This window comes from Centruroides sculpturatus, unplaced genomic scaffold (genome assembly GCF_000671375.1).
Source record: "Centruroides sculpturatus isolate CEXI.00-Female unplaced genomic scaffold, Cexi_2.0 scaffold824, whole genome shotgun sequence".
Lineage (NCBI taxonomy): Eukaryota > Metazoa > Arthropoda > Arachnida > Scorpiones > Buthidae > Centruroides > Centruroides sculpturatus.
In genome coordinates, this window is record NW_019385313.1 from 200,701 (window position 1) to 216,984 (window position 16,284).

The 16,284-nt window shown below is 25.1% G+C and overlaps 1 protein-coding gene across 6 annotated transcripts in view; it reads left to right on the top strand.

The window, feature by feature from the left end:
* The first annotated feature begins 6,485 nt into the window (after positions 1-6,485).
* LOC111637510 (PH and SEC7 domain-containing protein 2-like) overlaps positions 6,486-16,284 on the top strand; it is a 62,653-nt gene continuing 52,854 nt past the window's right edge. For 5 of the 6 annotated variants that reach the window (XM_023383010.1, XM_023383015.1, XM_023383014.1 and 2 more), the window contains exons 1-4: positions 6,486-6,573; positions 9,656-9,709; positions 11,186-12,620; positions 15,665-15,858. In XM_023383010.1, coding sequence (XP_023238778.1) covers positions 11,218-12,620; positions 15,665-15,858 — 1,597 coding nt within the window. In that variant the 5' untranslated portion in view covers positions 6,486-6,573; positions 9,656-9,709; positions 11,186-11,217. Of the gene's footprint in view, positions 6,574-9,056; positions 9,076-9,655; positions 9,710-11,185; positions 12,621-15,664; positions 15,859-16,284 lie in introns of those variants that run through there. The other variant, XM_023383011.1, reaches the window with a different exon arrangement.

Sequence of the window (16,284 nt, forward strand, 5' to 3'; positions counted from 1 at the left end):
TAACAAAATAGAACATTAAAAACTAAAATTTTAAGTGCTTTTGAATCTGTTTTGTTCTATTACATGCACTCCACTTAAGCAAAAATTTTTCTGTATTTTAAATTTTGTGAAATCTTGTATGTATGCTTTTAAATTATATACCAAAATCTTATATGATTTTAATAGAATTATCTTGAAAATTTAAGGTATATCTTACATAAGATTTAAGCATTATAATATATATAAGCCCAACTATACTTTATTTTTGAAAGTTTAAACTTATTATTTTGAAAAAAGAAGAATTTATTTTCATTAAATATCTTTATTTGTAATGTCAGTGACAACAGTATTTAAATTGTTCAAATAACATGTTTTTTTACTATTAAGTATTTTCTTATTTTAAATAATATTTAACTTAGAATAACAAAATTTTATATCTAAAAGTCAATAATTTTACTTTAAAATATTTTTGTATTTGATTATATCAGTTTTAATAGAATAAAAAATCTTAATATTCTATTTATGTATTATTATTTTATTTTATTTTATTTTTTTCTAGTTTTTAAGGTTTTAAATAGTTAACAAAGTAACATTTTTTCAGTCAAAAAATTATTTATTTATTTAAAGACAGGCTTATGTTTTAAAGATCCAACCATCAGCCAAATTAATTGGGCAATGTTATGCTACAGTTATATTTCCTATTTTTGATAAGAGATGTCATTCAACATCTTCCTCTAATTTCTAATCACGTAATTTCTTTTTCTTAATTGTACTGTAATATTGCTCGATTAATTTGGCTGATGGTTGGATGATTAATAATACATTGAGTTATTGAGATGTTTATACATATTTTAAAATTTAAGTTTAAACATATAAAAAGCTTTTAACTAAAATAAAAATGCAGAGTGAAATTTCTAAAATACTTAAATTATTTATTTAAAATTCTGTTTGTTAAATAATTATCTTTCAAATCTGTTAATTAATTAAACAAATATCATAAACTTACTAAAAATTTTAAAGTGTCAATAATTAGTGATACTGGTTCAATTTAGAACCATTATTTTATTAATAATAACAAAGGTTATTTAATGATATCATTAGTACCAACAATTAGATTAGAAGATACTGTATATGTAAATTCTCCTCATTTAATATACAACTTATTACAGTAGAGCCTCGATTATCCGACTCAATTGGGGACTGGGATTGGTCGGATAATTGGAAAGTTGGATAACCGAAAAGTATGAAAAAATTAGTTTATTAGTGTAGTATATTATTATATCCCATGTAAGTAGTATATTAGTATATCGCTATTAACCTATTTCACGTTGAATTTTCATCGATGTTAAGCCTAACAAAAATTTTTTAAAATAATAATCGTTGTTATTGTATCGTTAAAAATTAGAAAATTAAGCCTCGTTTAAATACTGGTTCCCTTTCATGGTCGAATGAGTGTTGCCAGCTAAAACACGTAAAAATAATATTAAAGTAGCCAAGACATTGCCAAATATTGTAGCACCACATCACTAGCAGACATTTGAAATTTGCCAACTAGGACGGTCGGATAATCGAGGCTCTACTGTAATTAAAAGTATAAAACATGTTTAAACTTCACTGATCAAGCAAAAGAAAAAACTAAAATAATCCTTATTTAACAATTTATTTGTTCACCTAAAAAGTTATATTTTTAACATTATTATAATTTAGTCAAGTTGTTTTTAGTGTGTGTTTAGCTTAAGAGAATATAATGTGTAAAAAGTTGTGCATATACAAACTATGCTGTATTTAAAACAATAATAACAAAATCTTATTTTATGGCTCTGGAATAATATGGATCAGCCAAGTAATCCCAGATTCTCTTCCACACACTTCTATTTTGGACAGTTTCTCAAGACAGAGTGTAAGACTTAGTCATTTTTCATCAACCCATACCAAGATTTCCTAGGCTTGCCTCTTAGTTGTTTTCTTTCAATATTCATTAGAAAACACTTGCTCTGATTTATTCTTTTTACATGTTCAAAATCACCTTCACTTATTGATTTTCAGTAAATCATGTATAGCTTTAATGGCATTTTCTCAGAGTGCATTATTTCAGTTTATATTTAAAAATATATTTTGAGACCTGTTTTTTTAAATTCAGAAAAATATTTTTGTTTTAATGAAGTATAACAAAATAGAACATTAAAAACTAAAATTTTAAGTGCTTTTGAATCTGTTTTGTTCTATTACATGCACTCCACTTAAGCAAAAATTTTTCTGTATTTTAAATTTTGTGAAATCTTGTATGTATGCTTTTAAATTATATACCAAAATCTTATATGATTTTAATAGAATTATCTTGAAAATTTAAGGTATATCTTACATAAGATTTAAGCATTATAATATATATAAGCCCAACTATACTTTATTTTTGAAAGTTTAAACTTATTATTTTGAAAAAAGAAGAATTTATTTTCATTAAATATCTTTATTTGTAATGTCAGTGACAACAGTATTTAAATTGTTCAAATAACATGTTTTTTTACTATTAAGTATTTTCTTATTTTAAATAATATTTAACTTAGAATAACAAAATTTTATATCTAAAAGTCAATAATTTTACTTTAAAATATTTTTGTATTTGATTATATCAGTTTTAATAGAATAAAAAATCTTAATATTCTATTTATGTATTATTATTTTATTTTATTTTATTTTTTTCTAGTTTTTAAGGTTTTAAATAGTTAACAAAGTAACATTTTTTCAGTCAAAAAATTATTTATTTATTTAAAGACAGGCTTATGTTTTAAAGATCCAACCATCAGCCAAATTAATTGGGCAATGTTATGCTACAGTTATATTTCCTATTTTTGATAAGAGATGTCATTCAACATCTTCCTCTAATTTCTAATCACGTAATTTCTTTTTCTTAATTGTACTGTAATATTGCTCGATTAATTTGGCTGATGGTTGGATGATTAATAATACATTGAGTTATTGAGATGTTTATACATATTTTAAAATTTAAGTTTAAACATATAAAAAGCTTTTAACTAAAATAAAAATGCAGAGTGAAATTTCTAAAATACTTAAATTATTTATTTAAAATTCTGTTTGTTAAATAATTATCTTTCAAATCTGTTAATTAATTAAACAAATATCATAAACTTACTAAAAATTTTAAAGTGTCAATAATTAGTGATACTGGTTCAATTTAGAACCATTATTTTATTAATAATAACAAAGGTTATTTAATGATATCATTAGTACCAACAATTAGATTAGAAGATACTGTATATGTAAATTCTCCTCATTTAATATACAACTTATTACAGTAGAGCCTCGATTATCCGACTCAATTGGGGACTGGGATTGGTCGGATAATTGGAAAGTTGGATAACCGAAAAGTATGAAAAAATTAGTTTATTAGTGTAGTATATTATTATATCCCATGTAAGTAGTATATTNAGTGTTGCAAAATTATATAATTACATAGTATAATATGATATTATGATGTATAAAATTAATCAATTTTTTGATGTAGAACTTTTTTCCTCTGAATACATTAATTGCTTAATAACCACATTATAAAAGTTCCTTTTCTGTGCCTCTTTTACTGGTGCATGTATTGAAACAAAAGTTAACAAGATATTGAGAATTAATATATTGTAGAAAAATGTTTGATGGTAATTTGTTTATACAAGTTAATCAAATTAATTTCAGTTTGTCATTTGAAAGGAAAATTTCATTTAAAAGTAATATGTGTTTTAATGATATACAAAGAAAGAAATGACACGAGGAAATTAAATTATTTTGTGCAGTTATATTTTATATATTTGATTTTGAGATAAAATTATTGATATCGGAATTTTAAAAATAAATAAAATTTTTAATTATTATTAAATATGAGATTAGAAAAAGGTTAATAATTATTATTTTATTATTGTACATTTAAACTTCTTAATTATAATTTAATGACAGTATTAGATCTCAACAAAAACATTTTATAATTAAAGATATTTATTAGTTTCTCACTTTCTGGATACAAATACTTAAGATATTTATTATTTATTTTTAAGTACTACTTTTAAGTTTTAGTTTTCCTTATGTTATATATATTTATATATAACATAATATATCATAAGGAAACCTAAAACTTAAAATTAGTACTTAAAAATAAATAATAAATATCTTAAGTATTTATATGTATATATATATATATTGATAACTAGTTGGTATCTAAACATTCACAGTTTTAATGATAACCAGATCATTATTATACATGAGTATATTTTCAGTGATATTAAGATAATATACATTTTCTATTATTGAATTGGGATCAACCATATGTTTTATTTATCAAAATAGGTTAATGATGATGATTATTATTATTAGTATATAAATTAATATAATTATCATTTAAGTAATATATAAAATGTATAGATGATTTTATTTATATTTTAATGTTTGTTTTCTAAAAAGAATCCTTTAAATTTTAAATTTTTTAATTTTTGATTTACCCATTTTATTATAATTATTTGAAATCATTGGAATTTTTTATTCTAGTTAATTTTTTATGTTTTACTTACACAATTACATTGCATAAATATGGTCTCTGTATTAAATTTAAAATTGTTATATTTAAAATTCATTTTCCTTTCATATTCAAATTACTGCAATGTTAGAATAAAAAATTAATGTCATTTCAAATTTCTCAAATTTCAAAAAAAATGTTTAAAAGTTGAAAATTCTTTACCAAATGTAATTAATGTGTACTTCTATTCAGAACTATAGCAATGCATTAGTTTTTTAGTCCATATTTTCTGCAAACATTTATGCACTGAATCCTTATGCCTTGTACCCTTTACCCTTGGCACTTGCCCCATTGCCAATGTATTGATATGGCATTGCTTCTATTATGTATTTTTATGCCTGTAATTTGTTATAAATAGTATGCATCAGAGCATCATTTCCTCTTCCACCTAAGTAGGAGCTAGTTTGCCATAGAAAGCCTATCTGGAAAGCTTCTCCCTTAGCAGATTACCCACGTGTTGCATTTCTGTAATCCATCAAACCAAATTCAACTGGTTATGATTAGAAACAATATTAAGGTGTGGGAATATTTCTTCCATCAAGTCAAACCAAATACCACAAATTGTTATAGACACAGGTATAAGGATGACCATTTGTCTCTTTTATTATTTAATTTATTCTTCACTTAAAGCATAAGTGTAAAAGAGCACTGAGGATCATTTGGGGAAGGAAATATTGCCAAGCTTCTTCTAGTCAATCTCCTCCAGTATAAGAAACCAAAGCATAAGAAGAATATGATTTAGAGGCATAAATTAAATTGACGACTTCAGACCTAAATTATTTTATTTACATGAAATAAGTATTAAAATGGAATAATTGACATATATAACATTTTTATTTTATATGTAAACTTCATATTTAGTTATTTAATTTATATTTTTCATTACAAACTCAGTTTAACAAACATTATCAGGAGGATCCCTTTAAATTTGTTATAATGATATTTCAATACATATTATTACATTTCTGTTTACAAGCTCTGTGAGTTATAAATTTCACACTGTCTCACTTGTACTATCTAATGTAACACTTTGTTTTATAGATTTTGGAATAATCTAATTTGAAATATCATCTGTTAAATTAATTAATATAACATTTCTAACTCATCAAAAATTAGTCTTATACTGTATATAAAATTTTGTGTATATAAAATTCATAATTGTATTTGAATTTACGTAAAATTGACTTGTATCATCAATATTGTTTCAGTATGCACACATTTGTCACACATGTTCTATTATAATTCAATTTCAATAAATTATAAATATGAACATTTCTTTAAAAAATTTAAAGAACTCAAGTTCTCACAATATGAGAGATCTTGTGAACCAAGAATAAGTTATTTTATCAAATTACTGGAAATAGGAAAGTGCATATTTAACAATCTGGTAGGATGATTTATGTTGAGTAATAAATGAATGCAATTATTTAATAGGTGATGGTAATTTAATTTCAGTTGACTTATGTAGAATATCCAAACTCCGGCAGTAATGTGAAGTATTAATACTAGAATGAATGTTTTTAGAGATCTTATGCCTCCATCTTCAGGTTCTGAAGTCTTTCGAATGTAGAACATTTCTGACAAATGAATGATGATGCTTGTAGGGAATATTTTTTAATTTCTAAAAATAGAACATATGTTGGACTGTTTAAAATTTAGCACGTATATATTATGATTGGTCGGTTAGTGATAATGATATGTTTGTTCTTGCAGTGTGATTTTTTTTTGCATCTTGTATAAGGCCCACCATGCATAATTTGCTTTTAATATTGATTATGACTGAAACTAATAATAATGCTGTTTTAAGTTTAATTTAAGTTTATAATTATTATTATGTTTTACATATTTGTTATTCAAAGTTTTATCTAATTTTATTATAATTATAAATTTATTGCATTTTATTTATCTAAACCTATTCAAATTATTTAATCTAAAAGTTTTATTTATATTTTAGCTTGAAGCTGGTGATATAATACTGAAAGTAAATGAAAAGAAAGTTGTATCTCTTACAACGAAAGAAGGCAAGTTATCTCTTGTTTATATGTAATACAATATTATATACATAATAAAATTAACTTGAATTAACATTGCTTTTATGTTTATTAACAAATTTATGTGAAAATGATGCACCATCAGTCTTACTATCAAATTTTATTCCCAGAATGTCTCCCCCCCAACTTTCAGATATAACATGTTCCTAAAAGCCAAATGTCTGAAAGTCAAACAAAAAAATCAAATGTTATAAAGTGAGTTCTGTTTTCAGAAAAAAAAAAATAATGAAATCTTGTATTACGTTAGAAAGTTTTTTTTACAATGAATATGTCACAATACATAAAAGTTCTATTTAAAACATTGAACAGAAAATGGACCAAAAAAACTTACTTTCACAAATGATTTTTATATTATTGAAATCAAAACTGGTAGAAAGTGTCACATAAAGATAGCTCAAAACTTTTGTACATTTTTAGTCAACAAACAAAAGTCCAAATTTGACATATGGAAAACAGCTTGCTTCATTGCTTCATAATTGTCTTCCTCTTTTTATAATATTTGTAATAATTTATTTTCTATGCAAAAAGTTATTCAAATGGTTTCTCAGTAAGGAATCTTTTCTGTCATTGTGAAGAATCTAAATCATTTTTGTAAATTATTATGGGAATTTTATTAATTTCTTTTGATAATGTTTGTTTCATGCTGTTAACATTAAGAAAAGGTGGCAATGTCACTACTCAAATCATTATTGATGATAATCTGTAGATATAGTCTCTAGACATGATGACATATCATTTAATAAAATTTGGAACACACTTTTAAACACTTAACTAGATCTGAAAGCTTCCATTTTGTCATTTTTGTATCTGTTTTTGTAGATGCTTTAATGTTTTGTTTTCACTTGTAAACTTCACTTTACATACATGATTTAATTTTAGAACATCCCATAAAATTAGTATTTATATAGTTTTGTGTTTACTGCAGTAATCATTTCTGATATTTATATTCAGGTTGTTACCACTGCATTGTAAAAGATTTAAACTTTGATATTTTTTGGTTTATTTGAAAGCTATTCATTTTTCCTCTATTCGAATCTCAAGCGAAGTAGCTATAAAAATATTAAAAACTCGAAATTTATATAAACAAATTTTAAAAATTCATTTAAGCTGTGNGTTTTAAATTCGAATTTGTTATTGCGTATTGGTTCGATTATAGAACGATTGTAAACGTTTCAGAAAATTGATCAAATTGAAAATAGTTCGTTTGATTTTCGGCAATTCTCTTCAGCGGTAGGTGTTATATAACAATTACTATGGTTATTGAAATATTGGATGTAAATGGGGTTTGCTTGCAAAACCTCCGCTGACGAAGTCGCGGGTAACAGCTAGTAGTTTATATAACAGTCTGCTTTTTTTTCCTTATTTTAAACAAGGATAAAGGATAAGTAAGGATTTTAATAGTAAAAGTATTTTTGAATAAATTTTTGTATACTTGAATAAAACCATATACTTATTTTTATTTTAGAACTTCTTGTCCTTATTATTCAATTGTTGTAACTCTTAAATTTGTCAAATTAATAAATATATTTTTATTGTATCTGATGTTTTCATACATTTTTTAAAAATTTTATGTACAGGTTTTTTTTACTTCTAATAATTTGAATTAGGGTAATATAGTCTTCATTGCTGTTGTGCCAAAAACTTCAAGATAACTAGGATAATACTACTACTAAACCATTATCTAGCTACATGAATAATTATTAAGAAATTATCGAGTGTAAAGATAAAGATCCTTCTTTATTACTATGTTGTAGAAGCTTTAATTATCATTCTTATCCAAACTTAAGAGAACTGAATGTGCAGATTATTCTAGTGGCATATTATAATTTTATTTGAAAACAGTTTAATTTCTATAGTTTTGTTAAAACATTATTTAAGGATACACGAAGCTTCCATACTTCTCAAAGATATTTCCATTGTTAACAGAATTAAAACAGCAATTATATTGCTATTGCTACATTATATAAAAATACTTTTGAGAGTAAGTAATTTTTGGATAAATTTTTTAAAATTTGACAAATTTCTTTTTATTTAAAAATTAGAAATTTTTAAAATTAAAATTGTTAAATTCCACTAGGAATTGAACGTTTTTGAGCATCAGTGATAAATCTAAATATTTAATTCCGTCCAAGATATAACATTTACAAACAAACCCGCAAGATCATTTACTTTCTAAATGCCTTGTGGATAAACTAACATGGTTTAGGATAGTTTTAGAAGTAGCAACTAGTTGATTATGTATTAGAACTTGATGTTTTATTTATTCTGTTTTTAATCAAATTTTTTTTAATATTACATTGTAAAATTATTTTAAATTCACATTATTAATACTTTGTGTAGAAATATAAATGAATAAATATTTTAATCTTGACACAAACCAATATTAAAATAGAGTAATTCTAGAAGTCATCATATTAACATTTCTTTTACAAACCTGTTCAGAAGCTGCTCTATTGGAGTAAAATATATTAGGTAAATATTGGAGAAAATTCAACTTTGCAGGTTAGCATTTCACTATTAATTCTTGGAGGATTGAAAAGAAATAGTAGTGATTAAAGTGAATTGTATTATACATGCATTCTATATGATATTTTGATAAAATAGTTTGCCATATAGTCTAGAAATAATTTTGAAAAATAGTAATATAAATCAAAAACTGCTGAAGTTGAGATTACCAAAAGAATTTAATTAGAAAGGTTTTAAACCTTACTTACAGTTGTGTTCAGCTAAAAGAATACAATAAATAGAAAAGAAGTCCTTTACATTTAAAATTATGAATAAGAATTTTTTATTATATTCTTTTAGCTGAAGATTACCCGAACTAAGTTCAAAAACTTTTCTAATAAAATATTTTTGGTAATATCAACTTTAGCAGTTTATTTATATTATTGTTATAATGGTGCTGAGTTCTGAGAATTTCTATGAAACCTGAAAAATCTGCATTAATTATTAATTTTATAAATATAAATATTTAAATATATTACTCTATTTAAATTCGATAATTTTTTCTGTTTTAAAGATTTTGCATCATTAAAATATATTTTTATTTTAGTTCTAAAGTGCCTGAGGTTGTCTAATGATGTAGTCACAATAACAGTAAAGAAAGGTAAATAATGTATGATGATGATAAATTAATTTGCATATATATTTATCATAGTTTTAAGTTATCTATTCTAATAAACTACTAAAATCATACCAAGTGATCATGAAAAGTTTGAGAGGAGTAAATTTGATGATGTCAGGAGTTGGGTTTCAAATATTATCCCTAGAGTCTAAAAATAAATGTTCAAGATTTAAATGTCTTTTGTGATTTCTTGGGGAGTAACGAATATAAGCAGCTTTGCTCATGGCATCAATTCTGATTCTCACAAGTAAACTTTTCATCTGAATACCCTCTAGAAATCTAGAAAGCTATTATTGTAAATTTAGAGAAATCTTATATTTCTGTCTAGGCATTGAGATATTTTTTTATATTTTTATTTAAAAACTATAAATATATAAGTAAACTATGATGAATCTGTACTCACCTAATTAACAGAAGTATGTGTTCCAAAACTCTTTTCATGTTATGTGCTTTTTAAATGTGAGAGAAATAACAATAAATTTGTTAAAATGAAACATATTCAATGCAAATATATTTGAAAACACTAAAATTACCATATATGTGAAGTATTTGTAAAGATTATGGTTTTATTTTAATATACATGTTATATTTTCATGTTTAAAAAACACAATACCATAATGACAATTTTAGAATAGATATTAATTGATAATTTAATGTATGTAATTATACTCAATAGAAATAAGTCAATTTGATTTAAAGCAATTGATTTAGAAATTAATAGTATGAGTTTCAGGAATCAGTGCATTTAGTAGGTTATATTTTATTAAGGCCCATCTTCAGTAGTTCATATACAAGTATATTAAAATAATTTTTGAAAATAATTTGCTTTTTTTTTATAATTAAAAGAATGTTAAGTAATTTAAACTTTTCACATTATTTGGCAGCAATTTGAAAAAAGTGCAGACATAAATTTCTATTGTCTTCCAACTGTCTTCCTTAATCTAGAGAACAGTGTTACATAGATGAAAGTTGAGATCAGATACAGAAAGCTTGGGCAGGAGGCCCTGATTAATAATATCCAAATTTCCAGTCTAGACCGGAAGTCACGTGAATTTAATTCAAAAATTTTCTTCTGAATAGAGCTACATAGATGACCAGAATGACTGTTGTTATCAGAAAAAATATGATGTAGAGGGGCAAGACACTATTAATTTGAGATAGAGAACATGTATTTTAAATTAATAAATTAAGAATGTGATTAAAAATTGCAGCCCAGCATTGTGAGGATATCACAGTAAATAATTACTTGTTATCATTTATTTATTATATTTATAAATTTGTACAATGTTGGATTTGTAATTTGTTTATATTTAATGTTTGTACTTGTAAAACTATTATAATACTTTTTTAAATAGTTTATAATTTATTCTTTACTCAATTTTTATTGCATCAAAAACATAACTTAATTGACTTTTTCATTAATAATTTTCAATATACAACTAAGTGTTATATTTACAGACTCCATTATTAGAGATAAAGTCAAGAGACATATGGCAGCATCAAATGAAGCTTTACGGAAAAAATCTGAATCTAATGAAGCTGCCACAGATAGTAGTTCAAACCTCAATAATATTCAGCTTGAAAGCAATGGTATCAAAGAAAATGATGAAAACATCCCCCCACCAACCTGTGAAAATGTATCTAATAATGTTGTGCAGAATGGATCCAATACAGATAATCTTAAGTCAAGTAAATCTCAAACCAGGCCACAACAGCCAAGGGTTGAGACTTTTGTGATGACTGGTGATCTTATCATCAATTTAAATTCCAAAACTTCCAACCTGGGAACCAAGAGAACTGATAATCTTCCTTTCGGTCAAATTTCCACTCCTACTAGTCCTGAAGAAATTGAACAGAGATTATACGGGAAGGGTGTCAAGAGAGAATCATCAAATTATAAAAGCCCTGTGGCTGAGAAAAAAGGTAATTATAGTTACAGTACAAGTTATGTACGAACTTCCAAAAGTGAGGACCATTTGCAAAAAGCTTCTTTAACTACTGTAAATATTGATGTTGAAGATGATATAGCCTCTTCCTTAAATACATTATTGGACACTAAACAAGATAATCCTGCCAATGAAAGGATTGTTTGGACTTATAATGCTCCAGTAGGTGAAGAAAAGTCACCTTCTCCTCCTTATAGCACATCTCCAACCTCTCCTAGGAGCATCTCATCAGCTTCAAGTGCAACAGAGTACTCTTCCAAGCCAAGCAGCCCAAAAGACAAGAACTTTCCTGATACAAAAAAGTTAGCCATTCCACACATTTATAAAAAATATTTTCATCAAACATTAAACAGCTCAGAAAGGGACCAGTGTTTTAATAATTTGCAATATAATTCTTCAATGGAAAGAATTTCTTGTGAAGAAAATTACATTGATAGTGACGAATCCAAGATGGGCAACAGACAATTTGTCATCTGTGAAGAACTAGTCAATAACAATCAAGATAATATAAATGAAAGGTTATCAATAAAAGAACAGCATAACCAAACTAATATGCAATCAAAACAAGAAGGTGTAACAAATATTGTGGTTGATGAAAATAAAATCTATGTACAGGTAAGTCCAAATGATACTAATGAGGATTCCATTCCAAAAAATATAAAAAATGAAGGAATAGATAATAAGATGGGAAAGAAAAATTCTCAGCCAATATGGCTTAAAAGAATAGACAATGAAAATCAGAAAGAATGTGATGGAAGTTCACCAGATGAAGATTCTGTACATAGTTCTTCTCCACCAATGGACGATGAATCTGATATTGAAAGTTTACACAGTTTTCACTACAGTCCAAAAGCCATAGACATGCCATCTGCTTTTCGGCTTGCAAAAAGACTGTTTCATCTAGAAGGTTTTAAAAAGTCTGATGTTTCTAGGCATCTTTGTAAAAAGTAAGTTCTCTTTTTTATGTTTAATTCGTCTGGTTTCCAAATATAGTACGTGCCTCTTTATTATAATTACTTTAGGTCTAGCTTATATTGGTAAAGTGATAACATTATGTAATGAAAGTAATTACACTAATTAGTGGAAATTCTGGTCTTACTGAATCAGATAATTTAAAAACATATTAAAACAATTTAAAATGTTAATAAATGAATTTAATTATTAACTTAAAAGTTTATTAATTATAATAATAATTACTATTTGTAGTTTGTCTAGCATTATTACCAGATTTTTTCAATATTTTATTAATAAAATGTTCATATTTATAATGTTTTTTGAAATGCAACACATCAGTGTGCCATGATAAAGTACTTGCAGAGCTTTTTGCATCTGACTGATTTTCTTCAATTTCATTCTATAATTCTTCAGAGCTTTCTTCAGTAACAATTTGGCATATTTTTGATGATATTCTAGCAGACACTGTAATTTTCTTAATTGTTATCCAATTCTTAAACTTTTCTTTAGATATATCATCTTGGAGTATTGTATGTTATATCCTCTTCATTAGACACAAGTTTGTTTTCAGATGTGTGTTTATTTTAAAAAAAAAAATCCTTTTTAAATAATTTTCATAGCTTTCTCAGACACTTGATTTCATGATATTGTTAAATTGTGTGTCAAGTAAGAAAGTTCTTTGACTATTACCTATTGCTCCTGAAATTCTTGAATATATATTACTACTATAGCATGCTTCTTTTAACTTAGATACAATTCCTTAATTGCTTGGCTCAATCAGTGATGATATTTTTGCAAGATGGAATTTATTTTAATGGTTTTTAATGACCAACTGTTTTGTTGGTACAGCACAATCACATGTTAACAATCTTTCATTTCAAGTTTATATTCCATTTAACTAATCAGAATATTCAGCAATAATTGGAGTTTATTTTTTGTTCAGCAATAATGTTTGGCTATTCTGTCTTGTCCATAATTCATGTACTTATCCATAATTCAGTTGTAAAGAATCAGAACCTTTCTTCTCACCATGAGTGCATCTGTGCACAATATTCTCTTGTTTTTTCCGCCAGTTGAACATCAGTTGCAATGAAAGTCTTGCCATAGTTTCATATAATTATTCTGCCATAAATATTAATAAACTAAAGCTTCAAAACTAATTCAATTTTACTATCTTTTCTAGTCTAATTTATCTTACAAATCATGTTCTTAATTTTTTCTACTGCTATTTTAATGTTTAGTTTGTTTTTCAAAATTTGCACAAAACTGGCAGTGAAATTTTTCAATCAAAACAGCACTAACCAGCACTATCCTCAGTTGCTATACATTCAGCTTTTTCTTAAACATTTTCTCAAAATGTTTTCAGCTTTTTTAAGGTCATCTTCAGTTAAAGTTTTTTAAGATGCAAAACTAAACATATATACTAATATAATATAAAACTAATATACTAGAACAAATGTTTGAATTTCCATTGTTCCATTGCCAGTGATATTCTTTTGAAGGTTCAAATTTAAACTGTAAAATACTGTATCAACATTTTAAAAATGCAAAAAACATTTTGAGGTTAATGTATAGCAATTGAAGATAAAGGTTGGTGCTGCTTCAATTGTTTGATTAGTTTCAGTTTACAGATGTAGTATTCTAAAAATTTGAAATTTATCTTTGATGGACAAATCTTTGTTTCTTATTTGCTTTCATTATGCTAAGTAATTAAACAATAATGAAAATCACAACCTTCAAGCAGCTAGTTTATGAATGAAATGCAAGATCAAAACATTTGTTTTTATCTTGCATTTCATTCATAAACTAAATTAAATCGATTGGATGATTTAATTTGATTTATGGTTTAGGATATTGGTATTACAACCTCCTAACTCATGACCATTGAATTAATGTTTCTTGTATTACTATTTGGAACAATATGGATTATAATCATTATTATCAATTGGCTGTTATTAATGAAGTAAATTCAAAGTTATGATTAGTAACATAATAATAATATCATCAGAAATTCACTTAACATTATATCTGTTTTTGGACTTGTTGATTTTTATATTTGACAACTAATAACATTAAGAATTATTGTATTAATTTGAATGTTATTTACACAATTATATTAAAAGAAACATGCAATGAATCTTACATTTAAGAAAATTATATGAAATAAGTAGACTTCAACATATACTCAGACTCATTGAATATTATATAACGTATACACCTTATTGCTGAGAATCATTTTACTACTTTAAACTAATGTTTTCAACCTGATTAATGGGCCATCATCAGGTTATGAATTTACTGGAATGTTTACAATTGTTCTATAATCAAACCAATATGCAATAACAAATTTGAATTTAAAATGATTTGAACATTTAAATACATAAACTTAAATGAATCAAAATAAGTAGAACTGAATTAGGAAATTTCTATTTACCATTGATTTGATGAAAACAATATACAGTATGCCAATTGTAATTTTCTTAAATGAATTCCAGCTTTTATATGTTTAATGAGAGATTCAGACTCTATCCAGGACCTCACATAGGTAATTGTAGAATGTTCAATAAAATATTTTATAGCTCTGTATGGCATAAATATTTGTAATTCAAATACAAATAAAACTCTAATTTATTTCATCATAAAATTGATGAAAGTTGTAGTTTTGATTATATCATAGTAAGATAAATATCTGTGTGCTTGTTTTGTAAACTCAAAATTTTCTTAAAATCTTGTTGAAACTTCAAGAGTTTTGTTAAAACATGCAGTGAGAATTTGTGTTTTGTCTTTCATTTATAATTGTTTTTATTTTTAGCTGAAGATTAAAGATGAATTTCTGTGCATATAAATATAATTACATAATCTTTAGTTGTGTGTTAAGTAATGATATGTTTTTATAATAATATGAATTTTATAAAAATTATTTCTTTCTATGCTAATTGTAATGCATCTTTAGTTCAGAAATACTATAATAATGATTTATATATTTTTTTAAAATTGCTTCTGTGCCATTTCTAAACTTTTTTTTTTTTTAATATAGTAATGATTTCAGTCGAGTAGTTGCTGAAGAATATCTCAAATTCTTTGATTTCTCGAGTGATATGCTAGATATGGCACTTCGTAAGTTTCTAAAGAAGTTTTGTTTAATTGGAGAAACTCAAGAAAGGGAAAGGGTTCTAGTTCATTTTTCTAAAAGATATCTTGAATGTAATCCAGGAGTGTTCAAATCACAAGGTTAGTATTGTAAATTTTTAAGTATATAATGTTGTTTCTAGATATGTAAGCATTAAAACAATGTCACACACAGCTGATTGGCTGAGTGTGACATTGACATTGTGAATCAAAATTTTGTATATGATACATGATCTATATTCTGCCAATCATACAAGTCTAACATTGCACTTAAAAAAACCTGAAGTGCCACCATTATTTCACACTCACTGTAAAAAATTTAATCAAGAATTCCAAGTAATTACAGCACAATATATGTAGATTGCAATGACTAAATATATATAGTAATTAAAAAGTGCTTAATAAATATATAATTATATTTGTGTTTATAGTTTTAGATATTATTCTGGACCATAATAATGGTGGTGCATCTGGTTTTGTTAAAGTGTGGTTCTACTTTACTTTCTTAAATTTTAAAGTAATTATTCA